This window comes from Phallusia mammillata, chromosome 4, assembly GCF_965637545.1.
Source record: "Phallusia mammillata chromosome 4, kaPhaMamm4.hap1.1, whole genome shotgun sequence".
Lineage (NCBI taxonomy): Eukaryota > Metazoa > Chordata > Ascidiacea > Phlebobranchia > Ascidiidae > Phallusia > Phallusia mammillata.
In genome coordinates this window covers 7,230,198-7,249,326 of record NC_137255.1, presented here as the reverse complement: position 1 = coordinate 7,249,326, position 19,129 = coordinate 7,230,198, and the positions used below count along the sequence as shown (strand labels likewise).

General features: G+C 36.7%; 3 protein-coding genes across 3 annotated transcripts; 1 reads left to right on the top strand and 2 right to left on the bottom strand.

Moving 5' to 3' along the window:
* Positions 1-3,997: 3,997 nt before the first annotated feature.
* On the bottom strand, positions 3,998-9,870 carry LOC145222681 (sodium- and chloride-dependent GABA transporter 3-like). Its single transcript, XM_080088859.1, has 11 exons — positions 9,672-9,870; positions 8,506-8,755; positions 8,028-8,160; positions 7,832-7,966; positions 7,560-7,663; positions 7,221-7,314; positions 6,631-6,774; positions 6,242-6,379; positions 5,451-5,657; positions 4,573-4,749; positions 3,998-4,084 (listed from the first exon to the last, which is right to left on the bottom strand). The coding sequence occupies exons 1-11, from the start codon at positions 9,868-9,870 to the stop codon at positions 3,998-4,000; spliced, it is 1,668 nt and encodes a 555-aa protein (XP_079944985.1).
* A 3,603-nt stretch (positions 9,871-13,473) lies between these two features.
* LOC145222680 (choline/ethanolamine transporter flvcr2a-like) lies at positions 13,474-14,865 on the top strand. Its single transcript, XM_080088858.1, has one exon. It carries the CDS (start codon positions 13,474-13,476, stop codon positions 14,863-14,865), a length of 1,392 nt encoding a protein of 463 aa, XP_079944984.1.
* Positions 14,866-16,521: 1,656 nt separating this feature from the next.
* Positions 16,522-18,785, bottom strand: LOC145224529 (lactadherin-like). The gene is made up of 6 exons (XM_080091049.1): positions 18,533-18,785; positions 18,415-18,465; positions 18,323-18,355; positions 18,091-18,252; positions 17,544-17,716; positions 16,522-16,958 (listed from the first exon to the last, which is right to left on the bottom strand). Exons 1-6 carry the CDS (start codon positions 18,576-18,578, stop codon positions 16,821-16,823), a joined length of 603 nt encoding a protein of 200 aa, XP_079947175.1. The 5' UTR covers positions 18,579-18,785; the 3' UTR covers positions 16,522-16,820.
* Between the last annotated feature and the right edge of the window lie 344 nt (positions 18,786-19,129).

The following is a 19,129-nucleotide window of genomic DNA, read 5'->3' as shown; positions in this document are numbered from 1 at the left end:
TCACTACCAGATTGTAATATCCATAAACCCGAAAAAAATATTTTAACAACAAAGTTAACCGTATGATATTTTGAAGAATGATTTGAATTGGGACTTACATGAAAATCTTATAGTTAAGTTCTTTGCTTTAACCCGGTGCTGGCAAATTGAATTGTGAGCGTTTTGGGGAAAACAGTGAAGTTTATAGCCCACACTTCCTTAATATTTTAATCTTTTGAACCATTTTAACTTTATCATGGCGATCTCAAAAAAAACTATAGCTGTCCACCAATTATGCTATCCAATATTTTGCACTCCATAATACAGTTATTTGGCTTGGTGACTCTTCAATGTAGTTATGTCGCTTTGTATTCTGTCACAGAGCGACAGTACTTTAAAGCTAATCTCAAACCAAACCATGTCGATGAAATGTTTTTGTATATGTCAGAAAGTGGTCAATTAAATATTTAATGGTCTTATTAGAGTTTACCGATATACATATATTGCATATTATAAGTTACTTAGTTGTCATAAGCCACTGGGCTTTCTGATTTATTGCGTAGAAGTAGATTGGTGGAATGTATCAAGTTACCTCAGTACAATCACTGCTGACATGTGTTTATAGTAACAGCGATACAGCAGTGCATCTCAAACTTAAATGAAAGCGCTTTAGGTCATGTGCGTGTGGGCTATGATTGATTTATTATTTGGAAATATATACATATAGCTCTCAAAGTTAACTACAATATTTTTACCGTTCTTATACCGAGTAGTCAAACAAAGTCAATACAGTTTCGTTTTTTTAAAACATCGTGATCTGAACAAAGGGTCGGCGGAAAAAAACTATTGTTCTATTGTCTTATTGTCTGATTTTCTAAAGGTTGGTGTGCCGGCCTCTGTACAAGTTACCTGTCGTGCGCATGTTCCAAACTCAGCAACGGAAAGTCACACAGACTAATAAATTCTTATTTTAGTAAATTCTGACTTTAAAACGGGTGTTATAACTAAATTTTTATAATTGACTTCTGTCAGTTTATAGAAGTCCAACTATACAAATAATTAAACATAGCTTGATTCGCTTGTTTGCTAGTGATACTCATGCTTTCCTAAACACTTTCAATACATTCCAAATATTAAAAAAGGAATACAAACACTAAAAAGCTTTAGATATCAAAGAAGCCAGACTTAATACAACCTGCTGTTTCGCAAACCTCTTTCATATGGAAACTTTTTTACCAACACCAGTCGACGTTAAATGTTTATCCAATGTTTTTTTGGAGAAAGGGCTGAGCTGACATGTGCGGTCATATCAGGTAACGCGTGCTATAGAACAAATGGAATCCTTTTCATCAACTTCTTTTGTCGGTACGAACGTAGGCTAATAATGCCTGACGTGAGAGCATAGGCCCAAGATTTATCCTAAGAAACACAGAACATGTGTATGGAATCGTTGTCAGGTCTCGAGACATATGTTCGTTTTTTATTCCACCAACCTAAACACACAATTGCCGAATTTAACAACTTTCGTTTCAACAACTTGAGCAGTAAAGCTCCATCCTACTCGATTTAAATTTTGACTGTCGTCGTGTTATATCAGTATTTTTGTGTTGAACCCAGTCACCCTTTGATTTGTAATTACAATTAGGGCGCTTTACAAAAATATCAATAATTACTTGACGACAAACGAAATAATTAATTCAGCCAACTGTTATCATAATATTGACTTTGTCCTACACTAAACCTAATGTTGATAAATTAATACCATTATATTCGCTCACCAATCATGTTGTAATGAGCCAGAACCAAATTTGTTGTGAGCTTTACCTATATGGGTCAGGGGCCCTGGATGACTCGGTAAAGTTTTTTGCGGGATTCGAAGCGAGGACGCTCCCTGAGACGAATCCCGATGAAGGTATTTATGCCTGTCTGTGTATGGGTCAGGAACGCTAGACCATTCGGCCAAGTTTCCGCCAACCACGTTTACATCACTGCGGTTTAGTGCGCCATCTATTGGAATCAAAACCTTAACAGTGTCGCCACTTGGGCAAAAACTTATTTACACAGAAGATGCATCGATCGTTTTATAATCATATTTATAAAATGCATTACCAAAATCGGGTACAGTTTGTGTTGTAAACTTCCATGTACAACATTGTTGTCACTTTGTCAGGGTTATTACGAAGAATTGCATTTTATCTATTTGGTCTGCTACAAACGAAAGTTTATCGCCCCACAAGGACCCAAGCCTGAAACACTGCAAATTTTTTGAAGACTGATTTGGGGAAACGGCATAACATTAGTTGTTATGCTCAAGAACCTAGTGGAGTTAGGAAAGGTGAGACCCAAAAATATTTTACTGTTCAAACAGACATTGAACCACCTGTACCGGCCAAACACTTGATACAAACCATTACAAAACCCTAAAAAAGTCAAAGATACACTTACAATACAAATGTGTGTAGTAAAGTCTGGCCTAAATCAATCCTACGCCATTCAAACGTAAGCCCGAACTCGGAACTACTCGAAAAGGCCGATCCGATTTTAAATCTGTTTGGCCTTTATCACCAACGCGCAATAAATGCAACATTGTATAGTAAGCTTAGTTCAACATTTTTCATGCAGCTAAACATGTGTGTTGGAATAGACATATAAAAGTGTTGTATGGACCAATAACGACTTTGGTCTTTGACAAAACCGACCAACAAGGCCGAAATTACTGGACGATTGCAGGTACAAGTTATTAAATCTATGCCACAAAAACATAGTCGTAATCACTTACTGTACAGAATTTTAGACTTTAATAAATGAGAAGCTTTTGTAGTCTGTTTTACTCAAGTGTTTCCTGTTTGATAAATTTGACACTCCGTAAGTCAAACTGCGTTAAGAATGGGACTGCGTTATTGTCGTAAAAAAATCTTGTCAAAAGCAGTCAAGTCAAGGAAAGGCATTTTAAAAAAATCTACATAAACTATGTTATTTTTTTCCACCACATACAATCCATGTCACCAAAGACAAACTCAACAATATTTACTGAAAACTCCACATGGTGGCGGTATTAGGCAAGAGTTGCTTAAAATCACTAATAAGATCTTGGCCGAATGGTCGCGCCTGACCCACATACCCACATACAGAGAAAATCCTTGATAGTAGCGCCTGACCCACGTACAAAGAAAAACCTTGATAGTATTCTTCACCGAGAGCGCCTGGATTCAAACCCCGTAAATAGAGAATTAGTACATTTCACCAAGTTTCATGTGATTTTTTAAGAACATGACTGTAATATTTTCTTGTATATCTTTTCTTATAATGTGGAGGCCCCGCCCCGCCTTAACATAGTGACGACCGATAGTAAAACGGCGAAAGTAATTTTTGTCGTCTCCTGTCTATAATACAATGTGTTAAAAAAGAGAAAAAAATTACAACTTTAAAAATGAGTATTTAGATTGTGTGCTTTCTCTGTCCCAAGGAGCCAAAATAACATGCTTTTTATTATTGACAATAGAATATTTAACGTATCTTACAAAAAACATGCGACAAAACATAAGGCGTCATATATATATTCATTGACAAATTTATGTTCCTGTGAAACCAGCGAAAGCAATGCTGAAATATGTTTCCTTGATGTTTCGCCAACTGCGACTGCGATAACATTTATTACAATATCGATGTATTGTTCAGTGCGGAAATCATTTTTCGCATGTAAAAAGACCATGATGTAACAGTTTTGGAGGGTACTTGGAAAAAAAATTTAGTCATTTCAACACATTATATCAAAGATTGTTGCCATCAAATATCTTTGTTAAAGATTCTGCAAAAGTCCAAAAATTCTGCAGAAGCAAATTTGAACAAATACTTATTTTTTGAGTGCAAACGGCTAAACTAGGCCTAATGGTAATTAGCTTTGTGCTTTCATTTAATTGAAAATTAAAGCTTTTTTCGTTCTCAGAAACTATGTAAAGAGTAACATTCAGGTAATAGTAATCCAGTATAGTTGATCAAACTGAAGGTCAGATTGAGGTCAAAGTAGCGTTTCTTGGTTGTCAGGTGCAGATGCGGTTGGTAACCCGGATGTTGGTTCTTCGTCTACCTTCTGCGCAGCCAGTAACTAAATCAAACACACACAAACATTTTGGTCGAAAACTAGGAAAAAAACTGACAATGATGGCACTCAGACAACCTCACATGTGAATATAACAAGGGTAGGAAAATGTTAATTTTGTCCCTATAAAAATTTTCCGGTAAAATGCTTTGTGATCTAGGTAGGGCGAAATATTTTATAGTGGCTGGTACAAATATTTCCTAGTTTGCGTTTAGCCTCAAGGAACAACTGTGAAACGATAGCGATATATATTACAAGAAAATCATACTTTACGAAAAACAAACAGATGTGAACAGTACATGTTAAGGCGAATTTTACGATAGCGACACGTTCATATCTTAAATCACGCCTAGAGGGGCAACGAAAATGTCAGAAAAACTCATATCTTTTATTTCAAAATTATTATTATTATTATGATTAATTTCAAATCTTATAGGCCAGGTATATAGTGATAAAGGTAACATGAACTTTTTGCCTGGACTTCTGGTACAAACCTGTTTAATATTTCCACCGTTTCTCCAAGTTTTCACAAGTTTGTAGATTGCGTAACCAGGTATAAACGCAATTGAACTGAGACTTGTGAGATGTCCAATACATTCAGCCCATACAGGGTATGTATAGTCATCATAAGTTGGACGCTTGATGTTTGCCATTAGGTAGATTGCCATCGTCTGTTTGCAAAATACCAAATTATCAACTCTCTTGGATTTGTTTTTGTTTTTTATTGTATTTTTCGACAATCAGGCGACAGTCCGAGAACTGAAAATTGCCCTTTGTCGTTCACGGGTTTTTTTTTCTCTCGTTGGGAACCACTGCTTTGAAAGCTTGTGTAAGCAGTATATATATTCGTCAAACTGATATTAAACATTACTGTTAAGCCAAAGTGATTCAACACAATTTAAAAGTAAGAATCAATATAGTTAGTAGAACTAAAATATGTAATAGGTACAAAAGTGTGAGAATTATAAATGGTCCTTTGTTAAGTCAATGGGTAAAAAGCAGTGGTGGGATTCAGCCGGTTCGCACCGGTTCTATAGAACTGTCTCACGAAATTTTATGAGATCAGCGAACCGGTTGGCATTACTGGTTACTGTCAATGGACTTTTTGTAACAGAACCGGCTGAAAAATATGACTTTTGTGATAGAACCGCCTGACAAAAAAATTGAATCACACCACAGGTAAAAAGAGTCATAAAATTCAAGTCTTCAAGCTGACTGTGTAACAATCTGACGAAACCAGATCGTATCAATTGAGAATTTGTAAGCCAAAACAAAAGAAAAATACAAAACAGGATTCAGAAACTACAACGTGCCGCTTTCTCTTGGAAATTTGGTTAGGGCAGATGCACTTCACAATTTTTAAACAACTAACCCCGCAAGTTAAAGGTGAGATGAACTTCCATGATATTTTTATCCACATCTTCCCTCTTCTCTCGCCAATCATCTTTACCAAATCCTCCCAATATCTGTCGAATCCATAGAACCACGAGGCGGCCACACACTGACACATAACCATTACAAGCCAGCACCAACCCGCAACACCGTAAGAGCTATGCAGTTCAAAGATGTAAACACCTCCCTGAAGGGTAGAAACAAAATTTACATTAACATCATAGGTTGCTGAAAATGGAACCACATCTCTAAGAAACATAGCCTGTTGTTGCAAAACGTTGAAATATATAATTCGAGCAAAATTGTATCATAATTTCCTTATTCAAATAGAATCTTGAAACCACATTTTATGTAAACATTAATACACTGAATGACGTTTCAGTCATATGCTATTTTGTGCATAAATAGAATTGGTGAAGATTGCAATACAGAATTTTATGAAGTATGAGACATAATGCGAATTTTCCGTGATGGCTATTGGTGCCTCGATAGAAAGCAGATAAAATCCATTGTAATGTGAAAAACGCGTTACGAGATCAATGGCGCAGCTAAAGGCATGCTACATTTCTCCCGCGTATTTAGTCTCTTCAATATACCGTAAACCAATTGGCATAAAACTACAAAATGGTTAGTCCAAAATAACTGCTTCGTCGTTCCTTTAACACAAAGTGCTTGAAACCACCCAAAGTGAGATTAATTAATTTATAGATGATTGAAGTGTGACACTGTTGGTTGAAAGTTTAACAAATCGTACACTTGAATAAAACCAACCTGTGTGACCATTGGAAGGCCGAGTAGGATGAAAAAAGTAAAGAGTATCGCCTGTGATATTTCCCTGCCATATCTATATCGTCTCAACATGCGACAATTATCCATGATTGTCGCCATCAATGCTTCCAAGCAAACAAACTAAACACAAAAACAATTCTGTTAAAGCTAAGCTAAAACGAAATGTGGGCCAACATGCAAACAATCTAATCAATTTAAGATGAGTATTTTGCCGTTCAATTAGCAAAAAATAGTTAACAATCTTCTAACTTTCGTACCTAGCCTCAGTACTACATAACTTCTTTCATAACCATGAGTTATGGAGCTTTACAAAAACCTATGACAATCGGATATCACATGCAACCAATCTTGAAAAACGCAAAAAAATCCACCTGTGTGTCGTATCCAAGGAAAAGAACCATAAGAAAGAACAGAACTGACCAGAGTTGTGGAGCTGGTAGAAGTGAAAGGATTTCCGGGTAAACTATGAAGGCCAAGCCCGGGCCGGAAGTGGCGACTTCATCTAACGTTTTATTCTTTAAATGTAATGAGGCACCTTTTAACAAAACTTACACAAAAACAACATTTCATTCAAAGGATTTAAAAACTTAGGGTTAAATCGACGATCTCTGTTTTTACATATATTCTTGAATATGGAACTAGTTATGCCAAACATGAAAGTATATTTTTCATGGTCCCAAGAACTGACTGATCTTGTTTTAACAAAAAGTTTTAACATTTAAAGGTTTTGCTGCTTAAAATTGTTTTCAAAAGGATTAATAATATCAAACCTAAAAAAGAATAAATAAACCTACGATGTGTGACGCCTACTTCAATTTTGTACCTTACACCTTCTAATACCTTCTAACAACGAACCAAGAAAGAACTCACACTTAAAAGCTGTATATCATTTAAAAGTTCAAAAGATTCAAAAAGTTGGTAATAGACTTTACTGCAATTCTCAGTGTAAAAATTATAGTACCTGGTAGTTGGCCATGAATCCTAGTGTGGAAAACACCGCAAATCCTCCTGTAAAACTTGCGACAAGATTTGCTGCCACAATGTGAAAAGCATCTCTGAGTAACAATTCAGAAATCTTATTCAAATAAAACTAGTCTTCATATACCAAGCAACAGATTTTGCCATTTTGTCTTTAAGTTTAAATTACTAGTATTCTTGTGCAAAATCAACATGTTTTGCCGAGAAAATTACAAAAGCTGTTTGATTAATTAACCAAAATTAATTGCAACATATGTTATTGCAAGTTTTTTTAAATAACCTTACTGATGTTACAACGTAGTGCTACAAAAAGTCTCGTTACCTCCATAGGTCGTGGTGATAGTCGTTGAATGTGCTGAGCGTGACAAGAACGCCAGAAGCCACACCGTTTGTGAATAAAACCTGAGACCCAGCACTGACCCAAACCTGCAAAGATTCTATTTGAATAAGGTTTGCCATTTATGTACATTTTGCTGTTGATGCACAATGCAAAATTTTATGTTAATTTTAATTTGTGATTTTCTTCGGTAATTCAACGATTATTTGTTGTTAAGTGGTGGAGATTCAAATGTAAGCCATGTTTAAAAAACTTACCGAAGGGTCCAACAACTTTATTGGATCAGGAATCAAGAAAAACTTGATCCCTTCACCAGCGCCTTCCAGCAACAAACTGCGTATGAGGATGACCAAAATAAAAAGAAAAGGGAGAGTCGCTGTGACGTAGACAATCTGCATTATGACGTAAACGAAAATTTTTTGTCATATGAAGGCAATAATATTCCAAATTTACCTTCGAAGACCAGCCAATGCCCTTGAATGTGCAAAAGTAGAGTCCGATCCATATAATAAGAAGATAAACACTCAGATCGGGAACCAAACTTCCCATTTGCTCGATACCGGCGGATTTCTGAAGAACTTGAAGGCTAGAAAGACGCAAGACCGTGATTGCAAATCAAAACAATTTAAAAAAATCCTTTTCTAATGTTGCGGTATGGCACAGAAGATTGACGTAATAATGTTATATATTTCGCTTTTAAAATTATCAAATGTGTAAATAATATTTATCTCATATTACGTCACGCCTATTCAAGACGCTATACCGAGTTAGCCGGTCACTGAGCATTCCAACGAATGGCAGAAACTCGCCCTATGCCAATTGGACTACATGGGCCAAGGGCTGATCCCAGCATTGAATTTATGTTCATCTGAACTAATATTTATTAATTAACGAAAAATAACTTTCTCCAGGAAGTAAAAAGACCACTAACTTCCAAAATTCTGTGACCGCCGACACTTTCCCGCTTAAATTTCCTCCCGTTCCGTTGCCAAGCAACTGTGTGCCGTTTAATTTCACATCGTCCGGCGTGACACAGTTGGCAGTGTTCCAATCGTTGTGACAAGTGGACCAAGGCAAATTGGTCGAAAAACTCGCCACTGTATACTTGACAGCCCATACTAAAATTATGGGGTAGGAGATCGAAAATTGGAAAATCAGCATGATTTGTGCGAATGCCATGCCTGTGAAAAACAATAAGGTTTAACATTCTGTTTAATGCAATTAACCCTGTAATATAAGATAAAGTTAACAAAGCTACATTGCCTAGAAACAATTTATCCATTTCAGTGAAGGCGAATCATTCTTATCTTCAAAGATATTTTTCGTATTACTCTTAATCAATATTTAAACTATTAAAACTATTAAAACAAAACGATAAACTAACACACTTGCATTTAGTATCTTGACATTGGAAAATTTCAGAGTCACGAAGTGATAAAAAGGACTGTTTTAAAATAGCAGTAAAACAACGTGAATAAAACGAAATTGCCAAATCTTGCATGAAGGAAATGTTTTTTGAAATGCCATGCACATATTCCCTGTGTACAAACTCTTCGGTAGTTTTGTTTTTAAAACAGGCCACTTTTAAATCCATATCCATCATAACTAAACAGCTGGTTACAACTCTAATAAATCATTGATTAAAATGTCGACCTTTCATTATGGGAGAAATGTTCCAGCTCTTAACGAGTCCCTGCCTGAATCTTTGGCCCATAGAGATATCAAGTACGTGGCCTGGAATTGCAATCAGGATAGTGAAGAGAAGGTAGGGAATGAGAAATGCTCCTGCGAAAAAAAATTCCTACGATTTCTACATGGTAGTAGATTATGAGAAAAAATAATCAACATCTAGACCGGCGTTTCTCAACCTGTGGTACGCATATCACTAGTCACTGATGACGATACGCAGGAGCTTTTACGGTAGTACTTGAGTAACTTTCTGCCATAGGTAGTACTTTTACGGTAGTACTTGAGTAACTTTCTGCCCAATCAAACAGGGTTTAGGTGGGAGGCAACAATAGAAAAAAAGTTAGGTGGTACGCGGTTAGTTAAAGGTTGAGAACTACTGCCCATTTGAAATCTAGCACATTTGCCTACCTCCTCCATTTTTGAAACACAAATATGGAAACCTCCATACATTAGCCAGTCCAACGTTCAACCCAATCGCCGAAACTAAAAAGTCCAGAGATTTCCTCCACGTCGGCCGATCTCTTATCCTTTCTTTCTCCGATGCCCTTATGCCAGTTTCCTCTTCTTTTACTTCACTCAGACTCAGAGACAAATCTCTTTCATCCATCGTTGGTCACGTGACTATTTGAATCAACCGAAATTAATCTGCTGAAGATCAGTGGACAATAATTCAAACTCCTGTTGGTTGGGTTTTGAACACGTCTGTCTTTAGCGCACCTCTAAACTAATATATATTTCCTAAATAAACAAAATACTAATTTTTACCAAACTAAGTTAGTTCTGTGCTTTTACATTGATACTGTGACACCGAGCCGACTTCACTGTGGTTCCCAAGCAGTTGCTTGGCCACTGTGAGCCAGTTTCATTTGTGCTGTATGCCCAGTTGTGGCATCGCACAGACTGGGTGATGTATGGGGTTGTACCCTGTTGCTCACCACAAACTGGAGTGCCGTTTCATGGCTACACTAGCCAATGCGGCCGATCTCTCGTCACCAGCTGCACTGATGAGACCTTATAGGTCGAAACAGTGTGCACTGTCTGCAGCTTAAGTTAGTTCTGTTTTGATGGTTTCGCCACTGGTGTTGTGCTGCTTTTGCTTGTTTTTCAAAAAGCAAACAGACCATCTTTATTTACGACTTTGCGCTAATAAGGGTCTGCCGATCTCCAGATCGTGAGCTCTAGCTCAGCGGTGTGGAGAAACTCGCATCACCATTAGATCAGTAGCTAAGTCGAGTTTTTACACAGGGATAAACATACCGCGAAGTAAATCATCCGAGACTTGGCGGTAATCCAGGTATCTGCACTCGACCCTAGGTCTGGGTTTGTGGCACGTATCGAGTTGCTGGTTTCACCGACTACTGCCAACGCCCAACTACAAAATCAACTGTTCCTGGAAGTTATGTAAGTGACATTCGCATACAGCTGAGGAAGTATATGTAACGTGCTCGAATACTGTTTCATCCGCAACCCAAACCAACTCAACTCAGAGCTTTATTTCTGGCCGGTTTTGGGCTTTAGTTCAAATAAAACTGTACACTTTGAACTTTATGAAAATGTCTCCATACCCCCTTTTTTAAATACCAAAGCTCTATAGTAATTATACGTAAACATCACAATTCGACAAAACTTGGCTACACGCCATTAACGGGTGCTATGGGCCGTAAAATTGACAGTATTTTTCCCGATCCGTGGCATAGTGGTGAAAACGTGATTTTAAACCTTAGGGGGGCGTAATTGTTATTGACCCCAGCTTGGCACGATGGTGCCAATTTTCCCTATTGCTATTGCATTTTGTAAGGTCCCAACTTAAACTGCTGCCACCAAAACCATATCGATAACCTAACATATTGCTGCTTTCTTGCACCAGCCATTTAAGATAAAGGCTATTAGGGTCGCTAAACCACATGATAAAGTTGAGAATAACGCAGATACATACACAAGGAAATAAACGCATTTTTGTGAACGTATAAAAATTTACGATATTGAGATTCTGCATTAGATGCAAGCGAATCTGTCCGTTACAATATTTTGAGCTATCACATTTGCCGATGTGCAGTAATCCCGTATCTCGTTCAAAGCTTCAGCATTAACCATGGTTTAAGGCAACCACTGCGGGGTTAAAGTGCAAATTGATAACCAACTATAATTTTTGACCTAACCAACTTGACTAAACATGAAAGGTAAAGTTTTACAGACCGGTTTTGCAGAATAAAAGTTCTTGTCTGTCGTCTACTGCAGTGTTTTTCAACCTTTCTTAAGCCACGGAACACTTAATGCATTAAAATAATTTTGCGGAACACCAAACGAAATTTTGATGCAATGAAACAACTAGGGGGGACACTAAAACGCAAAATCGCGGTAACCGCTAAATTGCACATCACGACCAGTGACTTTCGACCGGTGTTCGACATAAAACGCTAGTCAAAGCATAGAAGCCTAAAACATTAGAATCCTATATTCAAACCAGCAAATTTCTCGCGGAACACCTGAGGATCTTTCACGGAACACTAGTGTTCCGCGGAACACCGGTTGAAAATCACTGGTCTACTGAATAAAACAGTCTCAAACAGATCAGATCTCAAACAAAAGCTTAAAGCTCCATTAAACAAGGTTCCGACAAAGTTTCAAGTCGCAGAGCATCATTGAATTTGTTGTGGACTGCATGTCTCACGTTGCGGAAACATGCTAACATTTTATACGCGGTCAATTTCCCGTATCTAGCGCAACAGCAGTTTTTTTGTAGCTTACTGCGTCGCGGTACATATAGGCGTGACGTAAAAGATTGTGAGGTTTGTAAAGCAAAACGACTTCCACATAAACCTAATCGATCTGTAAACGTTAAAAAGTCCAGGTGTCACAAAACTGAACCTACGAATGTCTTTGCTCAATCAATGAGTAGATTGTAGAGTTAGATTGTACAAAACACATTTGGTTACGGTAATGCGCTTGAATAGCAGGAAAAACTCTGGCCCTTTAGAAAACTAGTGTTTAAACAGGAATGAAGTAAAACATATGAAAAGTATAGAATAATTCATCTTGTTCATACTTATGCCGTACAGCCAATCTCTCGTCACCAGCTGCACTGATGAAACATTATAGGTCGAAATTAACCGTGTGCACTGGCTGCAATTCCGTTTGCAGTTTTTGCGTACCAGCACAAAAGTTAAATACAGCGTGTAAAATAGGGAAAACTACTATCAAAAACCAACTTTTTGTTTGCAGTTGGCACATAGCGAGATGTTTTTATGAATTAAGTAAAAGTGCTGTAGTTTATTTTCCGGCACCTTTCAAAATTAATTCTAACGGAATATACCACATAGCTGTACACATGGACAATTTACTGCACATTTTGCTGCGGCCCATAACGGAAGCTTCAGCAGTTAACATTTTGGGAAGTGCGAAGGCATTGAAAAGGCCTGGTAATAATTTCATTTCAAGTTTCAAATGTGATTACTAGCGCCACCTGGTTGGCAACGAAACACACAGAGAGCGCAAATAAACCAACAATAATTGTGTAAGTTTTCACTGTGATGCTTGAAACAGCAGTAACTGCGGCAGAAAATACACAAAACAACGTCATAAAATTGGTTCTTTTCATTATGTGTAGCCCAGAAGTTTCGTTTATCTCCTTTGTCTGCCCACGAATTGTTTTGCATGCACAAATAAGGTGGGTTCGAACCCCTTCGCATCAAACGTGTTTTGTCAGTACTATTTTGACATTTAAAGCAAATGGCAATTAATTCGTACGAAATGATTGGAATCCCTTCGTAGAGTTTCTAAATGCTACAACAGACTATTTTAGTAGCTCAGTCAAGCAGTATAGGTGAATACACCTCAAAGGAATGTTGGTATCTAGGTAACCGATGTGAAACAGTTCTTTTTCGGTCCACAGGTTTTTTGTATAGGACATAGATTACTTTAAAACCACGGGAAAGGACCAGACTAGTTTTAAAAATAGTTTAACAGTTTGGTTTAAGGTTTGCATTTTGTTGTTCATTTTTTTGTTATGTAGATATAATGAGCAAACCTATTTTAGGTTAGGTCATATTAAATCGGATGATACAAATCAGTGTATCTATTGGATGGTGTATACTGTATAGTAATCGCCATTTGTAACCACTATATCATTCTGTAGGCTATAACGTTAAGTTATATGAAAAGATTAAAATAAAATACAAGAAGCTTAAAGAATCGGGACAGGATCCTAGTTATGAGTGAATATCAATATATACCAACTGACAACAATTTTCCCTTGTATAAAAGAAGATGGGCTTTTCTGTTTTGTCTTGTTCTGCTGCAATTCTTTGCCGGAATTTCTTTTTCGAGTTTTGGTCAGATTAGTGACTTCTATGTTCAATTTTTCAACTCCAGTCACACACAAGTCGACTTGATAACTATCGCCAATGACATGGGCGTTGTGTTTATCCTCTTTCCATTGGCGTGGCTTATATACAAGGGATACATTGGATTAAAAATATTGATTCTGATCACATCTGTTTGTTCAACCGTTGGCCTTTTGCTTGTAACTATTTCACTGACAAGTCGAGCCTTGATAATTGTAACTATTGTTGGTCAAACACTTTGCGGAATTGGGGAAGCTGTTGCGGTCAGTGTTCCATCCACATTTGCCGCCTTGTGGTTTCCTGAAAACCAAGTAGGTACGGCTATTTCTTTAAACGTGATGGGAATGTACATCGGCTACGCTTTTGGATTCACTTTACCTCCGCTATTCCTGGAGACGGAGGGAGAAAATCAAACTCTTATTTTAAATTCCAGTGACCTGAGAAAGGGACAGCGCATGTTGCTCATTATGTACGGATCGTTTTTAGCAGTATCAGCAGTTGTTGCCATATTTTTCTTTATTTTTATGACCGATAAACCTCCAACACCACCAACTTTAGCACAAGCGTGCAAAAGTTCAAATATCAGTAAAACGTTTCATGACTTTTTGAAAGAGTCGAAACTTTTATTTACCAACAGCTCTTACGTGCTGTGCTGCATTGCATTTGGAACTATCTTTCAAGTTGCATTAATTGAAACGCTTCTGTTGTCCGAGATGATAGAAACGTTGCCCATGATTTGGAAAATCATTCCCGATCTTTTAAGTGGCATAATCATGGCAATCTTTAGCATTGGTGGAACCCTTGGCGTAGTAGCTGCTGGAAAAATTGTAAACAGATTCAAAAATTACAAAGCAGTTGCAATTTTCGGGACAAACTGCGTCCTTCTGTCCACTGTTGCAGTCGCCTTTTCAGTGGTTTTCCACAATTTTTATGCTTTATTTGTCAGCAATGCAGTGTTTGGATTTTTTTCGGGTGCCACCAATGTGATACTTCTTGAAATGATAACCCAGCTCACTTATCCGACTGATGAAACGATTGTCAACACCTGGTTAACAGGAATACTTACCATCATTGGGCTTGTATTGGGCATAACTGGCCGACTTGTATTTAAAGTCGGAAAGACCGTTGGAGTATTGGCTTTTCAAAGCGGTTGGGTTCTGGTGGCAATCATAATGCTCTGCTTCATTTCCATGCGAAATCGTCGACTTGAGGTCACGCAAGAACGTTTGAAGGAAAGAGATAATAAAACACGTAACTAAAATTTAAACGATTAAAGAATTGATTTTTTGACTAATATTCGGTAACTTGCCTTGCTTTTGGCCGTGTTTGTGTTTCTAATGCTTGTTATTTTGTTGTTAAAAAAAAACGTTTTTATATGTTTGTAGGGATTGCTTTTTGGTTTTCTATTTATTTGATCTTTTGTGCTTTTATGCAATAAATATGTTTCTTTTTTTACGGAGTTATTTTTACAGCTTTATAAACGAATACACGTTTGAATTTAGAGTAAGTCACGATATACGAGCACGTTTCGCATTTTGAATTATTTATATAACAAGTTTTAGAACAGTTGCGTTACGATACTAGCTGTTACTTTGGATTTTTGCAAATATGTTAGTGAAGCATTTAGTACATCATAAACAAATGGATATTGAGGACATTTTGTCGCAACCTTTAAGATGGCATGAAGTTAGACATTCGACCTCTTGACACAGATGACAATTAACGGTGCACTAACACTAAATGTTAAATGCAGACATAACCTCCAATTAGCATACATTGTTGTCCTTTCCATATTCCTTCAATAAACTGTACGTTTACAATGGGATCAAAATTTGCCGAAATTAGCTTTGTTTTGAAATTCAAATATTTCAACAAAGAGGCCATTCTCTTCAGCAAAACTTGAAATCGTGAAAATCTGACCACAGAATAAAGGAAGTAATCGGTATGAAGTGTTTCCGATGTAAAACGCGTATAAATCAAATGCCTTCTGAGGGGGTTTGCAAGAAACACATGACATGACCCATTTTGTTTACCCGATGCCATTAAATTCTAAATTGCTTGATTAAAATACACCGAACATATAGTTAAATGTTTCAAAAACTTATTTGAATTCTTAACTTTTTTCTGTAAATGTTCGATGAACCACACGAAAAGAGTTCAGTTTAGAACGTGCATTCTTATTACAAGCTATTTAATAGTCACTGTGGGGCCTTGACTAAAGAGAATATGCTGCTATGGGAGTGTTATTACAAACCACTGGAAATTTGTTTGGCAATGGTATGTAACGCCTGCGGAACCACTGTCTGACATATGAGTAGTGATATTTTAATCCATGAATGCATGATATGCACATTCACGACATTCGTGACAATATTTCGTGATGTTGTTACCTGATTTTGTTCGTTTAGCCCAAAGAAATGAGAATTTGTTTTAAACTGTACAGTTGTTGATATTACGAAAGTGTTGGTAATTTTTTTTTTTAATAAAGTAGAATTTCAGGGTTGGATAGGTAGTTACATCAAAAAAATGTGTCAATCTATAGAAGGCAGTAACTTCAGCAAGTTTGTTATACCAATTATGACCGCCAAACTTGGCAATTTGACAACAAGGTGACATTTATCAGTAACAAGTTTTTCTTCGACGAATTGTTTTATATAATTTGCTTGAATTTAGTTTGACTACCGTAAAGGAGAATGAAAGAATTAATTTTAGTGGCAACTCAATTTGTAAATCTCCTATTACATTTATTGCATACAAATGGCTAAGACTATTTCCTATTCCTTAAAGATTTAACAACGCTAATACATTTTCGACTGAACAACCATCCGTGCCAACCAATGAAAGTGTTTTTCATTTACGTCCCCTAAGTTAGTTATTACTTCTTTGTTTGTGTCAAGAAGCATGTCACCTGATGGTGCAGGGTAAAATGTTTTATTAACAGAGTAGGCTACAGTTATAAAGATACACACACGAATTGGAAATGAGCTCTTAAACAAATCAAGACAAAAGTAGTGATAAAATTATTGCATTCGTTGTTAACAAAACATTTAATCTCAAAACCAAAATAAATCGTGAAACACAAAGTTTGTAAAAAGGCATCATTTTACAATCCAAAAAATCTGCTTTACATAAGGGTACATGGTTTCAAAAGTGTAAATATATTGTCAAATTGTATAAGGTACATTCAGATATGTATTTGCATTATAACGCATGTCTAACAGGTCAGATAATCGTGGCGTAACGACATGTGTCTATGCAATTTGGTTGGAAAAAGACGAAGCTTAATGGCCACGATCGGAAAAGAAAACTTGTTAGTCACATGAGTTGCTGCGTCGGTGTTTCCCGGGAACACCTGCGTTTAAATTACAAAGCGTTTCAAAAGATGTACCAGTAAAGGTAGACCATACCAAATTGGATGAATGCTCAAAATTATCTATGCGGGAATACATGCATAAAATTACTAACAAATAAATCCAAATTCTGTTTAAAAGACCAAAAAAGATAGGTTGTGATTTGGAGGGTCCAAATCACTATTATGGAAACTACAAAACGTTATAATCGATTCCAACATTGAAAAACATTGAAATTTCCTTTGTTTGACCTTGATCTTAAAACGTGATGATAGAGGTTTAGGCAATGGCCACACTTTTTTGGTTCGGATTTAATTAAGCTTAGTCGTGTTATAACAAAACATTTGGGCAAATTTGCTATGCTGGACGAATATAGAAAACGGTTACAAAATTTTCATGGTTGTTGTTATAATGTGCAGGTCTGTAGCTAAACTATGCAAGTAAACCAAATACTATAAACTTTGACATTAGGTTTAAGACTTTTTACAGCGATTGCAACAACAAAAATCGGTCCCATTAGGATAAAGCAACACAAATATTTAGTGCAGATATGGTTTTCTAGCTATAACCAAAATCCTGTTTTTTACCGCAACAAGTCCAGAAGAATTGATGACCGGCACCCAGATCTCGTCATAAGGACCTTTATACGATATCTTATATTCTGTAACCCATTGGTCACTTCCCGGCCTTCCCTGTGTAACTACTCCAGTGATAATTGTTGCTTTTTCCAAACTAACTTGTATCCATTCACCAACAACATCTACAAATAGAGTTACATTAAAGTTTCATTAAATTTCAAAACTATGCCAGAATTTTTTCGCGATTTAAAAAATACATACATGTAAATTACAATTTATTTGTTTGTTTCACATTTTTTTAAACAAAAGTTGTTCAATTCCAAAACTCAATTTGCAGCCAGAGTGGTCAATCAGCAGATAAACTTAAATGTAACAACAACCTAAACACAGCACGAAGATATGATGAACGTTGGCAAAGACTACTGATAATCGGTCTGTTTCCTAAAGGAGGATCTCTGTCTACAGTAACTTATATTCGATAACAGTCAGTAATAACTTATATTCGATAACAGTCAGTAATAAATATCAGGTTTTGTTTTTGTGAAAATATATTTACTTTTTCCGCTAGCCCAAACGCCGAAATGGTTTGATGTCGAGGAAGCGTCAAGTCGTCCGTGTTTTGGATGATACGATTCGCGGTTGTCGGAGTCCCAATACGATGAAGATGTGATAGCTCTGTCTGGGATGTAACCATTCTTTAAACCCAGCAAGCAGGAACCTGCAAAACAGATTCCAAATTCACCTATACTTGGTTTTTACGTTTCACTTTAATAAAGCATGAATCGAACCTCCAGATGGGCCCTCACAGCCACCGTTGCTGCCTGCAAAAGGATATTTTGTTTACCAAATATTATTATATGTTTTAATTTTATTTTCATACCTCCAGTAGGACAAATTTGAGTACAACAACCACATCCACATCCACAACCATCTGTAAATTCCAATTACATTTATTTAAGTCACAGCTATCGTAATATTTGATCATAACATTCACTTACGACAGACGATGGCCAATGCGAAAAGCAAGCCAATTACTTTGATCATTGTCCCTGCTTTAAAACAGCTAAATAACAACCAAGGAGAAAAGTTCTAACTTAATGCAATTACATTTTAAAACTTTGTTTAAGTTTCCTGAATCACCCCGGATACTATGGACAACTAAGTGGTATGGTGTCTGCAATTTAACACTCGTCGACGGCTTGTTAACTGTCCCCATCGAGCGGTGGACTAAAATTAAATAACAACGTTTTAGAAACTACTCGTAACAGTGTAGCCGAATGCTACGTCTTACTCTATATATACCCTTGACATTCGTACTTCCTGGTGTTGCAATGGTGTTTTTTTTTTTTTACTTTAACCCTGACACATAGTTCGTTCGTGCAATCACGCGAACAAGGAAGCAAGTAAAAAAATGATTGCGCGAATAATTGATAAAGTACATGAGTCAATATTTGATATTAAACTTAAAGGAAATGAGGCGCCGGTAAGTAAAGTGTACTACACGATTCAACATTCGACGCATACATAAAAGTTCATGTAAAAGATAAAATTTATTCAGTTTAAAATGCAAATAACCACGAAAAAGCCCCTTCAGT

Excerpts from the sequence above, each read along its gene's own strand:
- LOC145222681 (XM_080088859.1), bottom strand. The coding sequence starts at position 9,870 with ATGGATGAAAGAGATTTGTCTCTGAGTCTGAGTGAAGTAAAAGAAGAG. Across the intron at positions 7,967-8,027 it reads GCATTGGCTGGTCTTCGAAG|ATTGTCTACGTCACAGCGAC; the intron begins GTAAATTTGGAA and ends GTCATAATGCAG. Across the intron at positions 5,658-6,241 it reads GCCTTCCAATGGTCACACAG|GGAGGTGTTTACATCTTTGA; the intron begins GTTGGTTTTATT and ends TCTACCCTTCAG.
- LOC145222680 (XM_080088858.1), top strand. The coding sequence starts at position 13,474 with ATGAGTGAATATCAATATATACCAACTGACAACAATTTTCCCTTGTAT.
- LOC145224529 (XM_080091049.1), bottom strand. The coding sequence starts at position 18,578 with ATGATCAAAGTAATTGGCTTGCTTTTCGCATTGGCCATCGTCTGTC. Across the intron at positions 18,253-18,322 it reads CTGTGAGGGCCCATCTGGAG|GTTCCTGCTTGCTGGGTTTA; the intron begins GTTCGATTCATG and ends TCTGTTTTGCAG. Across the intron at positions 16,959-17,543 it reads ATTCTTCTGGACTTGTTGCG|GTGTTCCCGGGAAACACCGA; the intron begins GTAAAAAACAGG and ends ATTTAAACGCAG.